The sequence below is a fragment of the Podarcis raffonei genome, chromosome 6, assembly GCF_027172205.1.
Source record: "Podarcis raffonei isolate rPodRaf1 chromosome 6, rPodRaf1.pri, whole genome shotgun sequence".
NCBI classification, from domain to species: Eukaryota; Metazoa; Chordata; class Lepidosauria; order Squamata; family Lacertidae; genus Podarcis; species Podarcis raffonei.
The window spans coordinates 8,935,150-8,954,203 of record NC_070607.1 but is presented as its reverse complement, the minus strand read 5'-3'; the positions used below and the strand labels follow the sequence as shown (position 1 = coordinate 8,954,203).

Genomic DNA, 19,054 nt, shown 5'->3' with positions numbered 1-19,054 from the left:
AATGGAACTTGTTTATTCTAATAGGAGTTCTGATTTTCCGATATAATTTTGCAAGTATCCTTTAAACACCTTCCAGTCCTTGTCTATCTTCTCTTTTGATTTTTTTTTATAAAGATATTTATTAAGTTTCCAATTTTATACAAACAAAAAGAAAAAACCAAAAAAAAACCACATACAGTTCTCAATACTTAATTTTCAATGACATATTTCCCTGACCTCCTCATACCTCCCCTTCTTGTATTCCAATTCAAATTATTTACTCAGCAAATCCTTATCTCAAAACATTACAGCTGAAAACCCCTTAATTTCAATCCTTCTCTTCTTCTCTATCTTCTCTTTTGAGATCCTTCCAATTTCTCCCATTGTTTTGGATATATTGCAATACTCCAATAATTTGGCAAGCCACTCTGTTTTTGTCGGTATACTACCACTTTTCCAATTTTTCGCAATCAATAGCCTTGCAACTACTGTTGCGTATAAATATAATGTCTTGTCTTCTTCCTTTAGACTTCCTGGTACTAGGGGAATAGGACCCTTTTCATTCTGACTTCCACCCCAGTGAGAGGGCCAAGGGGGGAGTCAGTGACTCTGGTGGGTGGGTAACATTTGTCTGGAGATGACCCAAGTTTAGGATCCTGTGCACACTCAGCCCAGGAAGAATAAAGGGCCAGTGACAAAACATGAACCTCAGGAAGCTCCTGAGGTGCACTAATGCAAACACATACACACATGCTTCTGATGGCTGGGCAGCTGGTACGCCTCCCTGGACTTGTTCTCTGAGCTTGACTGTTGATAAGGTAAAGGACCCCTGGACGGTTAAGTCCAGTCAAAGGCAACTATGGGGTTGCGGCGCTCATCTCGCTTTCAGGCCAAGGGAGCTGGCGTTTGTTCACAGCTTTCCAGGTCATGTGGCCAGGAGGACTAAACCTTCTGACACAACAGGAGACCGTGACGGAAACCAGAGCTCACAGAAATGCCATCTACCTTCCCACCACAGCGGTACCTATTTATCTACTTGCACTGGCGTGCTTTCGAACTGCTAGGTTGGCAGGAGCTGGGACAGAGCAACAGGAGCTCACCCTGTCGCGGGGATTCGAACCGCTGACCTTCTGATCGGCAAGCCCAAGAGGCTCAGTGGTTTAGCGCCAGCTGTGCCAGGACTGTTGGAGCAATGGATGGCAATGTCTACACTACAAAATCCAGTACCCTCGTCTGACGGTCTAGCACAGACCCCTCACCATCTTCCAGCTCTGGCACAAAACCCCATAAATCTCTACTCCCTTCCCCTGCATCGGCCTCCTGCCCCCCCCTCAGCTAATCCTGCCAGTCCTCAGAGCCCTGCTATTCCCTGACATTTAGAGGTGATAAGCCTACTTCTGAATGATGTGGTCGGTGTGACCTTTTGCTTTGCTTTCGGAGAAATATAGAGCTAGGTGTGTCCTTTTTAGGAGTCTCTAATTGTCACTGTGGGTTAAACCCCAGAGCCTAGGGCTTGCCAATCAGAAGGTTGGCGGTTCAAATCCCCACAACGGGGTGAGCTCCCGTTGCTCTGTCCCAGCTCCTGCCAACCTAGCAGTTCAAAAGCACACCCAAAAGTGCAAGTAGATAAATAGGTACCGCTCCAGCGGGAAGGTAAACGGCGTTTCTGTGCGCTGCTCTGGTTCGCCAGAAGCGGCTTAGTCATGCTGGCCACATGACCCAGAAGCTGAACGCTGGCTCCCTCGGCCAATAAAGCGAGATGAGTGCCGCAACCCCAGAGTCGGTCACGACTGGACCTAATGGTCAGGGGTCCATTTACCTTTACCTAATAGTCCAGGAGGCTTCCCCCTCTTTTAGACAGCTTAGATTTTGCTATGCTGGTCCTTACTTCCATATCAACCAGGTTTGATCATTGCAATGCCATCTAAAGAGAGCTGCCAACGAATATGATTTGGAAGATGCAGTCGGTGCCAAGTGCTGCTGCACACCTCACGGGCAAATTTTCCCATGAAGGAGCAGCCAGCAAAAAGGCGGGAGCAAAAGCTTTCTGTACCTGGGACTCGTCTTGAGATTCTTCTGCACAGTTCACATTCATGAGAGCTGCTAAGCGGGAGAACTTTTTGCTGCTGCTGGCAAGATCCAGGCTGAAGAGCTGCCACAGCAGGGAAAGGCAGTGCCCTTGCTGGTACAGAAAAGCTAGTTTCTTCTCCCTGCTATAAAAGATACCATAGGAGTGCAAGGGATCAGAAAGCCTCAGGCTACCCGCTCTCCTCACATTCCCCCTTGCTATCTTTGAGATAATCCAGGAAGTTCCAATTTACTGGTGCAATAAGACCGCTTACCGTATTTTTTGCTCTATAAGACTCACTTTTTTCCCCTCCTAAAAAGTAAGGGGAAATGTGTGTGCATCTTATGGAGCGAATGCAGGCTGCACAGCTATCCCAGAAGCCAGAACAGCAAAAGGGATTGCTGCTTTCACTGCGCAGCGATCCCTCTTGCTGTTCTGGCTTCTGAGATTCAGAATATTTTTTTTCTTGTTTTCCTCCTCCAAAAACTAGGTGCGTCTTGTGGTCTGGTGCGTCTTATAGAGCGAAAAATACGGTACCTCTTTTGGTCGCAGGGTGGCAGAGACTCACCTGGGACCCCAATGAGAGAGGTATGGCCTCAGTGCCCCTTCTGGATGGCCGTAAGGTCACCAGACATCCCCATTTCCTGGGGACAGTCCCCAGATTTACAAATCAGCCCCCATACAAAATCGATTGAAGTTGAAAAGTGTCCCTGGATTCACTGGAAAAAATCTGGTAACCTTACTCCACCACCTATCAGGAGCCGAATCCTAGCCTGCACCCCACTTTGGCGAATGGGGATGCAGGCTCGGACACGGGCTGTGCCAGGGGGCAGAGCTGTGGAGCAGGAAGGCTTCCCTCGGGTCCGCCCCCTGGCCATTTAAATAGCCCTCACCCAGGGCCCTGCCTACTTTCCTTTGTCGGGTTCCCCTGCCTGCCCACCCTTGGTTTAAGCTGTTAGTCAAGGACTTTGCTGTGGCTACAGCGGTCGCCGTTTTATGGGGCCGGTTAGGAATTTGTCTGATCACTGAAGAACTGATCGCCAAAGAATTTATACTTTTGAATTATGGAATTATGGTGCTGGAGGAGAGTCCCATGGACTGCAAGAAGGTCAAACCTAGTACGTTTCCGAGCCCAATTCAAAGTGTTGGTGCTGACCTTTAAAACCCTAAATGGCCTCGGTCCAGTATACCTGAAGGAGCGTCTCCACCCCCATCGTTCTACCTGGACACTGAGGTCCAGCACCGAGGGCCTTCTGGCGGTTCCCTCACTGCAAGAAGCCAAGTTACAGGGAACCAGACAGAGGGCCTTCTCGGTAGTGGCGCCCTCCCTGTGGAACACCCTCCCATCAGATGTCAAAGAGAACAACAATTACCAGACTTTTAGAAGACATCTGAAGGCAGCCCTGTTTAGGAAAGCTTTTAATGTTTGATGTATCACAGTATTTTAATATTCTTTTGGAAGCTGCCCAGAGTGGCTGGGGAAACCCAGCCAGATGGGCGGGGTATAAATAATAAATTATTATTATTATTATTATTATTATTATTATTATTATTATCCATTCTGAAGGAAATCAGCCCTGAGTGCTCACTGGAAGGACAGATCCTGAAGCTGAGGCTCCAATACTTTGGCGACCTCATGAGAAGAGAAGACTCCCTGGAAAAGACCCTGATGTTGGGAAAGATGGAGGGCACAAGGAGAAGGGGACGACAGAGGACGAGATGGTTGGACAGTGTTCTCGAAGCTACCAGCATGAGTTTGACCAAACTGCGGGAGGCAGTGGAAGACAGGAGTGCCTGGTGTGTTCTGGTCCATGTGTCACGAAGAGTCGGACACGACTAAACAACAACAACAACAGGAATTTGTCCACCAGGTTAATTGGTTCTGACCCAGTGGTTTTGGCTACCTTATAGCAACCGTCACAACTGATTGTGCATTGAGACAATCCTTTGTTTTGGATGGAGGGGAGATTGTAGTCTCCGCCTGCCCCTCCAGACGCTGGGGTATCCTGTTAAAGGGATCCAGGGGGAGTAGACATGTCCTCCTGCCCAGGCGGGGCCAGGGCCGAAGGCATTCCCCCAGAAGGCGGTCCTTCTGGGGGTCACATTATTTGATGTAAGTCTTAGGAATCCCCACCTGGATTGACCTATGCGTCATAGCTGATGGGACAGGTTGGAGTTACAAGGCTGCAAACTGACCTGTCTTGCACCAGGTGATGTGGGAGCACAAACATAGGTGCAGATGCAGAGAAAAATGTACAGTGGTACCTCTGGTTGCTGACGGGATCTGTTCCGGAGATCCCAGAGGGACCGCTTCTGCACATGCACGCGGCATGGTAGAGCGCTTCTGCTCATACGCATGCAGTGAAACACTTCCAGGTTTGCCGCTTTTGCAACCCAAAGTTTACGTTACCCTGAAGGAGCATCTCCACTCCCATCATTCTGCCCGGACACTGAGGTCCAGCACCGAGGGCCTTCTGGCGGTTCCCTCACAGCAAGAAGCCAAGTTACAGGGAACCAGGCAGAGGGCCTTCTCCGTAGTGGCGCCCTCCCTGTGGAATGCCCTCCCACCAGATGTCAAAGAGAACAACTACCAGACTTTTAGAAGACATCTGAAGGCAGCCCTGTTTAGGGAAGCTTTTAATGTATGATATGTTACAGTATTTTAATATATATTTTTGGAAGCCGCCCAGAGTGGCTGGGGAAGCCAAGCCAGATGGGCAAGGTATAAATTATTATTATTATTTTATTATTATTATTATTATTATTATTATTATTATTATTATTATTAATATTATTATTACCCGAGGGTAGCATAATCCGAGGAGCTACTGTATTTCTCATCCTCTCTAAGAAGATGAGGAACAATTGTCCATCCTATGCACAGTGACTGGGATAAAATCCAATCCAACACCTTACTCTAAGGTAGGTTTCAGCTAAGTATATTATGAGAAAAGTTTATGGCCCAAACAGCAGTTGAGCAGAACAATATGCTGCCTAGAGGGGGACAGAGTTGGAACAATTCCTCGACTTGAGAAGCTTCCTACTAGAGGCTTGGCAGGCACCCAACTGTAGGTTACTTGAGATCTCGGCAGTGGACCTGTTGATCCACAACACCCCTTTCAGTTCTATAACTCAGCAGCACATCCACTCCACCTTCTAAAAACAATTTGCCAGAATCACCATACCCACTGGACATTTGCCAAGGAACCTGCTTCTTCTGATGAGACAAGTGTTTGGAAGTTTCCACCATGGACATGAAAAAGGCTCCTATAATGGTCATTGGGAATCTTCTCTTCAATAAACGCAAAGCCTTCTTCACCAGTTTTTTTGCCAGATTGATTTGACCCATGTTGTAAGAGACCTACAGAGACGTGCGGGAGACAACAATGCAATGGTTATTGGCGAGTTCTTTAGTATCACCTGATAACTTCGCTTCTCGCAGTGAGGAAACCACCAGAAGGCCCTCAGAGCTAGACCTCAGTGTCCGGGCTAAACAATGTGGGTGGGGATGCTCCTTCAGGTATACTGGGCCGAGGCCATTTAGGGCTTTAAAGGTCAGCACCAGCACTTTGAACTGTGCTCGGAAACGTACTGGGAGCCAATGTAGGTCTTTCAGGACCAGTGTTATATAGTCCTGGTGGTTGCTCCCAGTCACTTGTCTAGCTGCCGGAGTCTGGATTAGTTGAAGTTTCTGGATGACCTTCAAAGGTAGCCCCACGTAGGGCACGTTGCAGTAGTCCAAGCGGGAGATAACCAGAGCATGCACCATTCTTGTGAGACAGTCTGCGGGCAGGGAGGGTCTCAGCCAGCGTACCAGATGGAACTGGTAGACAGCTGCTCTGGACAGCTGTGAGTCCAAAATGACTCCCAGGCTGCACACCTGGTCTTTCCTGGGCATGGTTACCCTGTTCTGGACCAGGGAGTCCCCCACCCCACCTACCCCCTATCCCCCCAAAACAGCACTTCTGTCTTGTCAGGCTTCAACTTCAATCTGATAGCTGCCATCCATCCTCCAGCCGCCTCCAGACGCTCACACAGGACCTTGACTGCCTTCACTGGCCTCTCCCTGAATCCCGGACACCTTGTTTAACGCATGGACCTGCAAGAGAGCCTCTTGGGCACATCTTTGCGTGGGGGTGGGTTGATATGGGGCAAGGAGTATTGCATTTGTGTAGCAAGACTCCAACAGAAGTAACGTTTGGCCATGATCATCCATGTTGCTTACGCAGCAATTGCGAGTATGTGCCTACAAGAGGGGCTGCTGCAAGAAGCAGAGTGAAGTTGCTCATAAAAGTGAACACCACTACTTAATGTTTGCAAAGAAAATCGTGGGGTGTGCACCAGCTCTGCTCACCACACAGCAGCAGCGACTTCTGTAGGAACTATCGTAGCCAGTTTTCCCAGAGGGGGTGAGAAAAAGAAGGAACTTACTCAAGGGGTGGGAGCTGAAGGTTATCCCAGTGTGGAATGCCCAAGAGATGGGTTACCCTCAACCACACCACGAGGGACAGATCAGTTGGTGGAGCACAAGACTCTTAATCTCTGGGTCGTGGGTTTGAGCCTTGCATGGGACAAAATATTCCTGCACTGCAGAGAGTTGGACTAGATGATCCTCATGGCCCCAGAGCCGTCTTTCCCATAGGGCTTAGTGGTTCGTTGCACCAGGGCGCCGGCCTCTCAGGGGTGCCCCAGTGAGTGGGGGAGCTGCACACCTTGCCGGTGGCCTCCCCTTTCCCTGCATGCCCAACCATATGGCCAGTGGCGTAGCGTGGGTTGTCAGCACCCAGGGCAAGGCAAGTAATTTGCGCCCCCTAACCCGTGGATTTGCGCCCCCTAACCCTAACCCCCAGAGGTTGCGCCCGGTGCATCCGGCCCCCCCTGCACCCCCCACGCTACGCCACTGCATAAGGCTGGCGGGCATGCAGCTTGCCTCCCAAGCCTCCGCGGGAGGAGAGCGATCCCTGCAGAGGCTTAGGATGGAAGCTGCACCCCGCCAACTATATGGCTGGTGGGCTGGTGTGCAGCTTCCTTCCCAAGCCTCCCTCCCTCCCTCACCCCACACCCCCAGTCTTCCCTCTGTGAAAGTAGCATTTATTACTACTTGGGAGGAAGTGGCGGCAGCAGCAAGATGAACATTTGGGGGCGCTGGGCAGATCTTTGCACCCTGGCACCACATATGCTAAAGACGGCCCTGCATGGCCCCTTGCAATTCTACAATTCTATGATTCTATTATCTGATTTTGCCATTGCAGGGTCTTTTTCCTGCCTCCATGTGAATTAGTGGCTCCATTAGTTCCTATGGGGGTGGAGAAACAGCTTGTGGGAGGAGCAAAAAGGTTAAGCCACCCTCACCGGCCATCCACAGGGCGGTGGCTTTCTGCCCATACTGTCCAGTATTAACCAACTTGATTTTTAAGAATTGAGAAGGTTGCTATTTTGAAAACCCTTCACTGCTTAATGAATAGTAATTTCAATTTTAACAAATAACTTGAGTGGAATTAGCATCTCAGCCTGCACAAGACTTCTGACAGAGCAACTGGGTAGGAAATGATGGATTGATTTAAAAATAGAAATGTGGGGAAAGGGGTCATACTTGAGAAGAAAGGGAAGCCCCATAGCTCTAGCCCTCAGGCCATCTCTATGGGCATGTGTGCACCAAGTGATAAGGTGCACATTGTTCGTTCTGCATGCAGACCAACTATTAAAAACTAATAGAATAGAATTAAGTGTTTGTGCATGTGTGTAAGATCTATGAAAGCCATACAAATAAATGCAATTTAGAAAGCACAGCATCAGCCACCTCATTAAAAGTAGTCAGCTCCCAAAAGACTGTTGGAAGAAGGAGGTCTTCACCGGCTGGTGATGCGACAACAAGGAAGGAACAAGTCGGGCATCTCTAGGGAGGCAGTTCAAGAGTCTGGGAGTAGCCACCGAGAGGGCCCCCGCCCCATGGTGCTTGTGAGGGTGGCAGGACCAAGAGACAGGTCTCCCCTGAAGATCGCAGAGCCCAGGGAGGTTCCTATGAAGGAATACAGTCTTCCAGAAAGCTTGGACTCAATCCATGTAGGGCTTCGTACTTTGAAATCTCCACCCTCCCCGTATCAACCAAATCCAGCAGGCCCTCTTACCTCTCCCTTGAGGCTGTGCAATACTGACTCCTCAAACAAGCTAATGTTTCTTTGCTTGGGACTCACAGATTTCAGCATGAGCTCAGCTGTGTTCAGATACGTAAAAGCCTCAAAGAAGGACAACACAGAACAGAATATTTAGTTCCTTGATCCATTTACTCCCATTCCCTTGCCCATATTCCGGTGCATCTGGGGTTGAGCTCAGCGTGCACACTCTCCACTCATCAGAGGAGTACAGGGAAACGGGCGAGGGGACAAGATTTCCTCTTTGCCTTTCTGGCAAGTCAGCCCACCCCTCTTAGCGCCATGGCATTGCGGGACGGCAGAGGCTTCAAAGAGGGAACTGGAACTTCAGGGCCCTTCCTGATAGGCGGTGGGAGCATAAGCCCCTGTCGCCTATCGGAAACCAGATCCTAGCCTGCATCCTGCTTTGGCAAATGGGGCTGAAGGCTGAGATTTGGGCTGTGCCAGGGGGCAGAGCCGACGGAGCGAGTGGGCTTCCCTCGGGTCTGCCCCTTGCCCATTTAATCAGCCCACACCTGGGGCACTACCTGTTTGTTCCTTCACCAGGTTCCCCACCCACCCTAGGTTTAAGGTGATAGTCAATGATTTTGCTGTCGTTACAGTCATCACCACTTTATAGGGCCGGGTAGGAATTTGCCCACTGAGCTAATTGGCACTGTGACCCGGTGGTTTTGCCTACCTCATAGCAATTGTCACAACTGATTGGGCACTGGGGCAATCCTTTGTTTTGGATGGAGGGGTGGTTGTAGTCTCCGCCTGCCCCTCCAAATGCTGGGGTATCCCGTTACAGGGATCTGGGGGGAGTGGCCATGTCCACGTGCCCTGGGGGGGCCAGGGCTGAAGGCACTCCCCAGACAGCGGTCCCTGCGGGGGTCACCCTATTGGATGTAAGTCTTAGGAACCCCTGCCTGGATTGACCACGGTGAGCGGACCAGAAGTACTGTATTTTTCGCTCCATAAAACGCACCTGACCATAAGACCCACCTAGTTTTTAGAGGAGGAAAACAAGAAAAAAAATATTCTGAACGAAACAGTGGATGCATGATTTTTGTGGTTCATGCTGTGGCCACAGACATGATATGTGATTTGACGGTGAGTTTCTCTCCTCACTGCTTGCTTTAGTATTCCTGTCTCCTCTCTTTGCAAGTTCGCTGTCTTTACCTCCCCCCTCCCGGGCAGCTTCCTTTATCGCCAGAGTCCTTTATCTCCCTCCCGATCACTTGCTGATCAGCTGCTCAGCGGCTTTGTTTCAACACCCCCTCCCCTCTTTCTGGAAAAAAAAAAGCACGATCTGCTTTTTGCCCCTGGGCAATTTAGCTCCAGGGACCACGCATTCGCTCCATAAGACGCACAGACATTTCCCCCTCCTTTTTAGGAGGAAAAAAGTGTGTCTTATGGAGTGAAAAATACGGTATTTAGATTGCCCCATGCCCATGCCAAAACTCTTTCACCTGTATTCAATAATGTTGTGGCCTGTTTTGACCCAAAACCAGTCTTACTGGACTCTTATTTATATGGGTTGGGGTATGGGGAGCCCAGTGTCTGGTCCTGCAAAGCTCGAATAGTTGCCCAAGCCCAAGCCATTTTTGTCCATTGACAAAACTGACCCTCCCACCCGCTCAACCAACAGAAGAGCGGGAGCAAACTCACCGAGCAGGGGAAACTAGCCTGCAGTAGAGTAAAATAAAACTAGCAACGGTTCTGTTCCCCACGTGGAACTACAAATAAGAGGACAAACTTCTACCATACACAGTTTTGCCCTACCACTATCCTGCGGCTTGGACTTTCACAAAACTTGACACATGCAATGTTGTGCGCGTTTAGGGTAGCCTCTGACTGTGGAGAAGGAGAGAGGGATGAAGGACATGGGCAGCTGGAGTGGGGAAGATTGAGTAAGTCTTACTCACCATATAATTGTTGGAAAGGTGGACATAACCACATGCAGATTCCAACAAGTAATAAAAGGCCCGAGGGGTATCTTCCACAGCCACGCAGTGTTGAGACAAAGGTATGATGATGTACTCCACAATCTCTTCACATTCACAGGAGCTCAGGTTCTTGATTCTTTTCTTGCCCATCTCAGTAAGCATGATGATTTCATCCATCCTCTCTAAAAACTTCATTTCTATATCTTCCGCTCTGACCAAATGGGGACAGTGGGAGGGGGGGGATCTCAGCAACTTCTAACATATGCTTGGCTCCTCAACCCAGGACAGAAGGACTTAAAGCTTGTCCACCCTTACCTTTGCTACGCATTTCTGATATTTAGAATATACTGGACCCCATTACGTTTGTGTAAAAAAGGACTACCTAAAGCAGTCTGTTTTGGGGGCCTAATCCGGCCCGCTGGTCGGTATAATCTGGCCCCTGTGGCAGTTTATTTCCTGGGGTAAGATCCTTAAAAAAAACCCTCCACAACTTCAACCCTAAAAGAAGCTCAACAACCCCAATCTAAAAGAAAATTTTGTGGTAAAATCATAAAACAGCTCAACAACTTCAATCCTTAAAAAAGGTCAACAACCTTGGTTGGCCCTTTGGTCGGCCCTCACGGCCCTTCACTTCATCAAATCTGGCCCTCTTTGAAAAAAGTTTGGACACCACTGATCTAAGGTATCTAACTGTTGGAGATGCAGTAGGGATAATGCTTCTCTAAAATGTATGTCTTTTGATTGTCCTATATGGAAAGATTTTTGGCAGAAGGTAACTGAAACCATCAACAGAACTGTACGGAACAACCTTACCTTTACAGAGCAAAACATCCTTTTGAATTATATGCCCAGACCTTGCAACCTTACAAAAGGACAATGTGAGTGGACTCTCTGTGCCCTTACCACAGCAAAAAGACTAATGCTGATGAATCGGAAAAATAAAAGTGCAGCTCCCCTTCTACGATTGAAGACTTCTACAAACTCGCAATGTATGAACAACTTGCATATAAATGCAGACTTGCCAAGGACAAATTCAATGATATTCAGAATCCACTTGTCATGGACACGACAGAAAATCGTGAAGAGTAGCCGGAGCTAGAAAGCGGGCAGGCAGAGGAAGGACAGGAGACTGGCAGATTTCTCAGGCAGCTAGAGACAGTGGGCGAATACCTCCCCTTTCTGAAGCGGTAAGGAATGCGGCTTATCAGCAAAGCGAAAGTGGGCTGGATGAGAGCCAGCTCTCTGAAGAATCTCACTCTCTCACGGCACAGGGGGGGAAGAGGAATTTCTCACTCGAAGAGGAGTTTGTTGAACCTGTCAGTCCAAAAACTAGGCGAATGGAAATGGTCAAAGACAGAAGGAAAACCAATAAACGTAAGGGGAGAAAGTTCAGGATATTCTGCAGTAGCCGGAAGTATTCTTCAGAAGACTCAACTTGATTGTGATTGATGGACGCTCTGAGAGAGAGCGGCCAGAGGCTAATTGCTTGTATGCAATAAATCTTCTGTAAATTACCGCTTGTGTCTTGTTTTCTGAAGCTGGCAGCTGGCCAGCTCCTGACACCACTCTTACAAATACTGTAATAGGTTGAGATCTGGTGAAGTACAATAGCCACTTGTAAAGTATACAGTTTGGGGGGGGATTTCCCTGCCCCCCTTATTTCCCCTTCTACACAGGTGCTGCCCCCCCTTTTATTTACGTCTCACCATGTTTATTAGCACATATAATTATCTACTTTTTGAACTTTTTGAAAATTAAATAAATAAATACAACCTTTGCTCCTCATTTCTAGGCACAAGTCCAGGCTTTTCAGGTCCAGATCCAAGACTCCCCCTCCCCAATACTTTCCCTGCAAAAATCATCTCTTTACAGCTGAATTGGAACAAACAGCAATCCGTGGAAATTCCAAGTTGCTGTTTCCTCCAGTTAAAAGAATCTCGTGAAAATTCATCAGCCTTCATGCGCAAATTTCTCCTAATCAACATTCTTATTTGCGCTTTTGCCTAATACACACATTTCTGTATGATATTTGCACTAATATAGACAGCTCCTTCAATCCTTCCTCATAAGGCTTAGTTTCCAGACCCCTGATCATCTTAGCAGCCCTCCTCAGCACACATCCCAGCTGGTCAACGTCCTTCTTAAACCGTGATGCCCAGATTTGGACACAGAACTCCCAAGTGTGGTCTGACCAAGGCAGAAGAGCACTATTCCTTCCCTTGACCTGGACACTAGACTTCTGTTGATGCAGAATAGAATAGCATTAGCTTTTTTGCTGCTGCAGCACACTGTTGATTCATTTTAAGTTTGTGGTCCACCAAGACCCCTAGATCCTTTTCACATGTACCGCTAGTAAGCCAGGTGTCTCCCATCCTATATATTTGTCCCTACTGAAATTCGTTGCGGCCCAGTTCTCTAGTCCAGCAGTAGGCAATCTAAGGCCTGGGGGCCAGATGTGGCCCAATTGCCTTCTCAATCCAGCCCGCAGACGGTCCAGGAATCAGTGTGTTTTTACATGGGTAGAATGTGTCCTTTTATTTAAAATGCATCTCTCGGTTATTTGTGGGGCATAGGAATTCGTTCATATTTTTTTTTCAAAATATTGTCCGGCCCACCACATGGTCTGAGGAACAGTGGACCGGACCCCACTGAAAAAGGTTGCTGACCCCTACTCTAGTCTGTTAAAGTCCTTTTGAATCCCGATTGTGTCTTCTGCGTCATTAGCTACCCCTCCCAGTTGGGTGTCATCTGCAAATTCGATGACCGTCCCCACAATTCCTTCATCCAAGTCATTTATAAAGGCGTTGAAAAAACAACAGGCTCAGGATAAAACCCTGTGACACCCCAATCCACACGACTGCTTTGGAGCAGAGCAGGAAGTTAATTAACTGTCGCAGATACAGAGAAAATGAGAAACAGCCTGAGAAATGTGGCCAGCATGACTAAGCCGCTTCTGGCGAACCAGAGCAGCACACGGAAACACCATTTACCTTCCCGCCTGAGTGATACCTATTTATTTACTTGCACTTTGATGTGCTTTCGAACTGCTAGGTTGGCAGGAGCAGGGACCGAGCAATGGGAGCTCACCCCATCGCGGGGATTCGAACTGCCGACCTTCTGATCGACAAGCCCTAGGCTCAGTGGTTTAGACCACAGCGCCACCCGTGTCCCTATAAAACTGGACCTCAGAACAATTTCAGTTGAAAAGAGCTGAGTCCCCAGTTCTAACCTCTAAGGAAGCTCACTGTGCCATATTTATGATGACGTAATCATATCACGAGTTTCCCCATTTCTGCTGCACGTAATTACAACTTGGAGGGGAAACAGGGAGTAGCAATGTCACATCAAGTGATGAGTTGCACCAAATTATGGGAAGCAGACTGTCCTGTGTCTCCCAGATCTTTAGTTCTGTTCTAAGCTACTGCCCTATGCTGGTGGCATTGTGGGTTAAACCACAGAGCCTAGGGCTTGCCGATCAGAAGGTTGGCGGTTCGAATCCCCGCGATGGGGTGAGCTCCCGTTGCTCAGTCCCAGCTCCTGCCAAACTAGCAGTTCGAAAGAACGTCAAAGTGCAAGTAGATAAATAGGTACCACTCTGGTGGGAAGGTAAATTGTATTTCTGTGCGCTTCTCTGGTTCGCCAGAAGCGGCTTAGACATGCTGGCCACATGACCCGGAAGCTGTACGCCGGCTCCCTCGGCCAATAAAGTGAGATGAGCACCGCAACCCCAGAGTCATCCGCGACTGGACCTAACGGTCAGGGGTACCTTTACCCTTTAAGCTACTTTGCACTCTTTGGAGAAAGAGTGGTGAAATGCAGTCAAGAAAAATGAACACTGAATCTGCCAAAATACATCAGATATGGATTCACGGATGGCAAAAAGCCCTGCCTGTAAGCTCTCTATTTTCTGACTCTCAGTAGACAACCTCTGGTAGTCTTCTGATAGTGACAACTATCAGTGGGCTTCTTATTTAATCCCCTACATTATCTCTAAGCTAAGGGCTCTCAGGTGAACAGAGCTGAAAAAGACCCCCAGTTGATCAACTGGGTATACAGTGGTACCTCGGGTTAAGTACTTAATTCGTTCCGGAGGTCCATACTTAACCTGAAACTGCTCTTAACCTGAAGCACCACTTTAGCTAATGGGGCCTCCTGCTGCTGCCACGCCGCCGGAGCACGATTTCTGTTCTCATCCTGAAGCAAAGTTCTTAACCTGAAGCACTATTTCTGCGTTAGCGGAGTCTGTAACCTGAAGTGTATGTAACCTGAAGCGTATGTAACCTGAGGTACCACTGTAATAACAAATACCAGCCAACGTTTTTAGTACTGGGTAAGATGAACTATTACTCTGATTTCATATAAGAGAGATTCTTAGGCCCTTAAAGTACCCCAGTCATAGCAGAATGCCAAAGAATATAGAAGTTCTTTTCATCAAACCTAAAGGACTCTTGCAAGCTGGGTCTCCCCTGAAGCTCATCTAGAAAAGGAAGGGAAGGGAAGAATGATAAATGCATTGCTGCAGACATTATGGTTTCTTGTTAAGTAAGAAAAGGAATGGAATTCATAGGTATAAATGAGACTAAACCAAGCATTCATTTGGATGTGTGTGTGTGTGTGTGTGTGTGTGTGAACATGGAAGCATCATATGCAGATTTTTCAGTCGTGAGCTGTTAAATACGGTTGAGCCTACCTTTGCTAAGATTGCGTCTTGTGATTCTATTTTCCATCCAGGTGTTAGAAACAAGAATTTCTGAGGGAGGAAAAGAAAACAAAGGAAGATGCATCTGATAAGATTCCATCATTCAAGAAAGCGGTTAATTGTGTACATCTGGGGTTTCGGTGAAATCCGTTTACCGTTACTTGATCCTAGAAAACGCTCTGAAGCACACTGTTTAACGCTGGATAGGTATACTGTAAAGCAAACAAAATTCAAGAATAAGTCCAGTGTTAAGCCTACTAGCATCTCTCAGTACCTGCATTAACATCACTGTTTCTTGGTTATGGGACACTGGTTTTCAATCAGTTTATTGTGCGTAACCAAAGGCCGCTACAATGCATAGCAGAGGGCAAGGCAAGGTTTCCCTCTGAAATTGCATGATAGATATACCCTATAAAAAGTTTACAGCATAAAACTTTAAAATTAACATATCCAGAACAGAGCTTCTTAGGTGTCAGAGCAAATTTGGCTACCAGCTGCATAATCTGTAGGTCTTTATCAGCTAGGAGCTCAAGCATCCCCTCCTGGGGTATCATTCTGAGAGACAGTCAGTCAGTCAGTTTTATTGCACATAGCCAAAGGCTGCCGCAATGTACACAGAATTATTTGACAATTAAAAGAAAATATACTGAATTGATACAAAAGACTTAAGACATTTATATTATCAAAACATTACGTACTCTAAACAGAGCTATAAAAGTACCCCAATGTACAAATCAAGACATTAAACAATAAAATTCATAAGCTAAAATCATGACATGGCCACTAATGTTAAAAACAATGTCAATTAATACAGTGTGCAATTTATACTCAGAGTTTGGTGACAAAGATAGAGCACAGCCTGAAGTAGATAGATAGGATCAAATGAATTCATCTCCTTTACAGTTAATGGCTACCTTAGCTATATAATTTGCTCTAATTTTCCTAGCAGCAGTTGCAAAAAGTGCTACATGCCAAGTCACATACTTATCTGTGTCTGCAAGGAGATATAAAATCATGTCAAAGGGGTTCTGGCCAGGGGACCTTGTCATTATAGGCACTAAAAATCTTTTTCTTGCATCATTATATAAGGGACAGTGCAAGATATAATGCATAAGGTCCTCTACTTCAGAACATCCCCTAATGCAAACACGTTAGTTTTTTTGGTATGCTTCTGTGTCTCCCATCTCTATAAGCAGAGTTTATTGTATTTAGTCGTAATTCTGTAAAAGCTTTCCGAAGTTGTGCAAAAGTCAAGAGAGACAGTGAAGAACAGGGGATAAAAAAAATTCTCTGGGGATTGAATATAAGGGGCAAAGCAGCAGGTAATACATGACACCCTTAACCTGATTGCATCCATAAATGCACTTGCGTTCCATATGGGCAATTCCCAGGTATTTCCCCTCTAAATACACCGAGGGCATCTGTTGGAACCTTAATTCAACAAACACCCTACGCAGCTGCGGGAAGTCAATGTCTCAAGGTAATGAGGCTTTAAGTGGTTAAGCTTGATTTGAGGGTACCAAACAGAATAACGGGCAGCCATAATGAATGCTCTTTCTTGGTGGCCATCCTGATCAAAGATCCAATTTTGCATGGACTGAGGGCTAACTCAGGGCTAAGTCAAGTTACTGGGAACCAGGCAGAGGGCCTTCTTGGTAGTGGCTCCGCCCAGTGGAATGCCCTCCCACCAGATGTCAAAGGGAAAAACAACTACCAGACTTTTAGAAGACATCTGAAGGCAGCCCTGTTTGGGGAAGCTTTTAATGTCTGATGGATTACTGTATTTTAATATTTTGTTGGAAGCCAGCCAGAGTGGCTGGAGAAGCCCAGCCAGATGGGCAGGATATAAATACATCATCATCATCATCATCATCATCATCATCATCATCATCATCACTATTTCTCCATTTAGAGATTATAAACCCTAAGCTTATCATGACACTTTTGTGCCCAGCCACCTGTCCTTAGTTGCTCTGTCCAGCAGAGTTTAGTAAGAACGTGGTCATCTTAGACATTTAGTCTGTGCCAGTATCAGGGACGCTGGTTGGGGCAGCTGACATGTTCTGAGCTGTTGAAAATTCTCAAGTTGCTCAGCAGAGGGACCAAGAATCTTGGACTCTTCTCCGTAAGGGAGAGATTCAAAATAGTGACATTACTATACTCGATAGGTTGTGTGAGCCCACTGTTTAAGATCAGTTATCTTTTATGTTCCCATCAGCCTGCATTCCATCTGCTGTTGCAATAATTTTAAGGTCTCAAATATAGAAGAAATATCCATAGATGCACACATATCTAAATATATGAACCAAGTGTCTGAAATAGTACGGGAGAGCAATCCTGAAGCCATTTTGTCTCTCCCAGTAACCTCAAATATTCCTCTGCAGTAAGGGAGGCAAATGGAGAAAGCCTTCTCATTGTCTTTTCGCTTACAAATCCTGTCTTAAGGGCATATTTGTGTATGAATAAGGTGAGCCTGTGACCTGGATTTAGGAGCTAAAGTATTAACCATCACCAAAGAATGGCCAGGCTGCCCAGGTAATGCAATCAGCGACCTTTATCAGGTATCCTGGCAGACAGGATTTTTGCTGTAGAGTGACTCCTATCCTGTATGTATGATGACTTTGGGGTGGTCTTTGGCTAAGGGGGTTGGGCAACGTCCAAAGTCTTTAAAGGTCCCTGCACAGTTTTGTTCAGGGTCTCTCCCTCCTTGCAAGGAGGGGAGGAAACTCTGTTGCAACAGAACCATAGCTGTCAACCTTCCCTTTTTTTGCGGGAAATTCCCTTATTCCAGTGCCGTTTCCCGCTGCTTCCTGCTGCTATCCCGGATTGTTAGATATCCCGTAGACTGTCCCGGGACAGGTGAGGCTGCTGATCCCTTGTTTTCGAGGCTGACGATCCCTTATTTTCAAATCTGAAAGTTGACAGCTATGAACAGAACAACTTTCCACTGGATCCTGCCTCCATCCATTCTTCTCTGACCGATCATGGACTTAGGGGAAGTTGGGCAGCAAAAGCTGTTGGGCTTAGGGGAAGTTGGGCAGCAAAAGACAAACCCCAAATTTCTACATCATGCTATCCCATTCGTCCTCCAATCAATATAAAACTTCCAGAAGGAGTTTTACCTGTTTCTGATGTTGGAGAAGATCCTACAATGCTGCCTGAAGATTGGAACGGAACAAACATTGAGGCATCTTCATTCAGACCTGCAGTTAAAGGGAGACAGGAGCTGAGGTGAATACTTATTGCATTTGTATTTAGCATCAGTACAAACTCTGGGCTGCACTACGGAGGGATGGAGAACCTTTTGCTCCTTGGGTGGCCATGTCCCCATGAGGGGGCTGCATACCGGTGGTGGGTGAAGCAGGGCCACAGCACAAAGCTGGTCGACCCAAAGCGCAGATAATAGGCATATATCTCACACAGCACATAGATATGTTTAACATATTAAAGGTAAAGGGACCCCTGACCATTAGGTCCAGTTGTGGCAGACCCTGAGGTTGCGGCGCTCATCTCGCTTTACTGGCCAAGGGAGCCAGCATACAGCTTCCGGGTCATGTAGCCAGCATGACTAAGCCGCTTCTGGTGAACCAGAGCAGCGCACGGAAATGCCGTTTACCTTCCCGCCGGAGTGGTACCTATTTATCTACTTGCACTTTGTGCTTTCAAACTGCTAGGTTGGCAGGAGCAGGGACCGAGCAACGGGAGCTCACCCCGTCACGGGGATTCGAACCGCCGACCTTCTGATCGGCAAGTCCTAGGCTCTGTGGTTTAACCCACAGCGCCACCCACATCCCTATTTAACATATTAAGCAGTTTATAAACAACATATCATAGTTAATGGAGTTGGACTAGATGCCTTTGAAGGCCATCCTGTTTTCAATTTTTGTTTCCATCTTTACCTTTCATCTACAGTTGTCAGGATTCTGTCAGCGGCCCCCGGCTGGTTGCCCAGGAAAGTATAAAGACAAGGGAACGTTTCTTACCGTCCTTTTTTATTTCAATGTTACAGAGAGAGGCTATAGAACCCAACCTCTTGGATAATGGTGTTGTCCCAAGTGAATCTCCACACACACCCTGCCCCGGTCTCTCTCACTTCCTCGTTCGTCATTCTCATCCTGTCCTCTAGGGTTCCTGCTACGTGCCCTCTGCCTTTGAGCTTTTTGCTCTCCTACTTTTAAGGCTCGCCGGGTTCTGGGAGATGGAGGGTCTGGGATGCTTTCTAATGACA

The 19,054-nt window shown here is 47.2% G+C and overlaps 1 protein-coding gene across 2 annotated transcripts in view; it reads right to left on the bottom strand.

Annotated features, from left to right (window-relative positions):
- Window positions 1-19,054, bottom strand: part of ADCY10 (adenylate cyclase 10) — a 70,360-nt gene that overhangs the window by 9,747 nt on the left and 41,559 nt on the right. For both annotated transcript variants that reach the window (XM_053391342.1, XM_053391343.1), the window contains exons 21-28: window positions 17,949-18,029; window positions 14,982-15,038; window positions 14,818-14,877; window positions 14,565-14,604; window positions 10,107-10,338; window positions 8,176-8,283; window positions 5,233-5,408; window positions 2,033-2,192 (exon numbers count right to left, since the gene is read on the bottom strand). In XM_053391342.1, coding sequence (XP_053247317.1) covers window positions 2,033-2,192; window positions 5,233-5,408; window positions 8,176-8,283; window positions 10,107-10,338; window positions 14,565-14,604; window positions 14,818-14,877; window positions 14,982-15,038; window positions 17,949-18,029 — 914 coding nt within the window. The remainder of the gene's footprint in view (window positions 1-2,032; window positions 2,193-5,232; window positions 5,409-8,175; window positions 8,284-10,106; window positions 10,339-14,564; window positions 14,605-14,817; window positions 14,878-14,981; window positions 15,039-17,948; window positions 18,030-19,054) is intronic.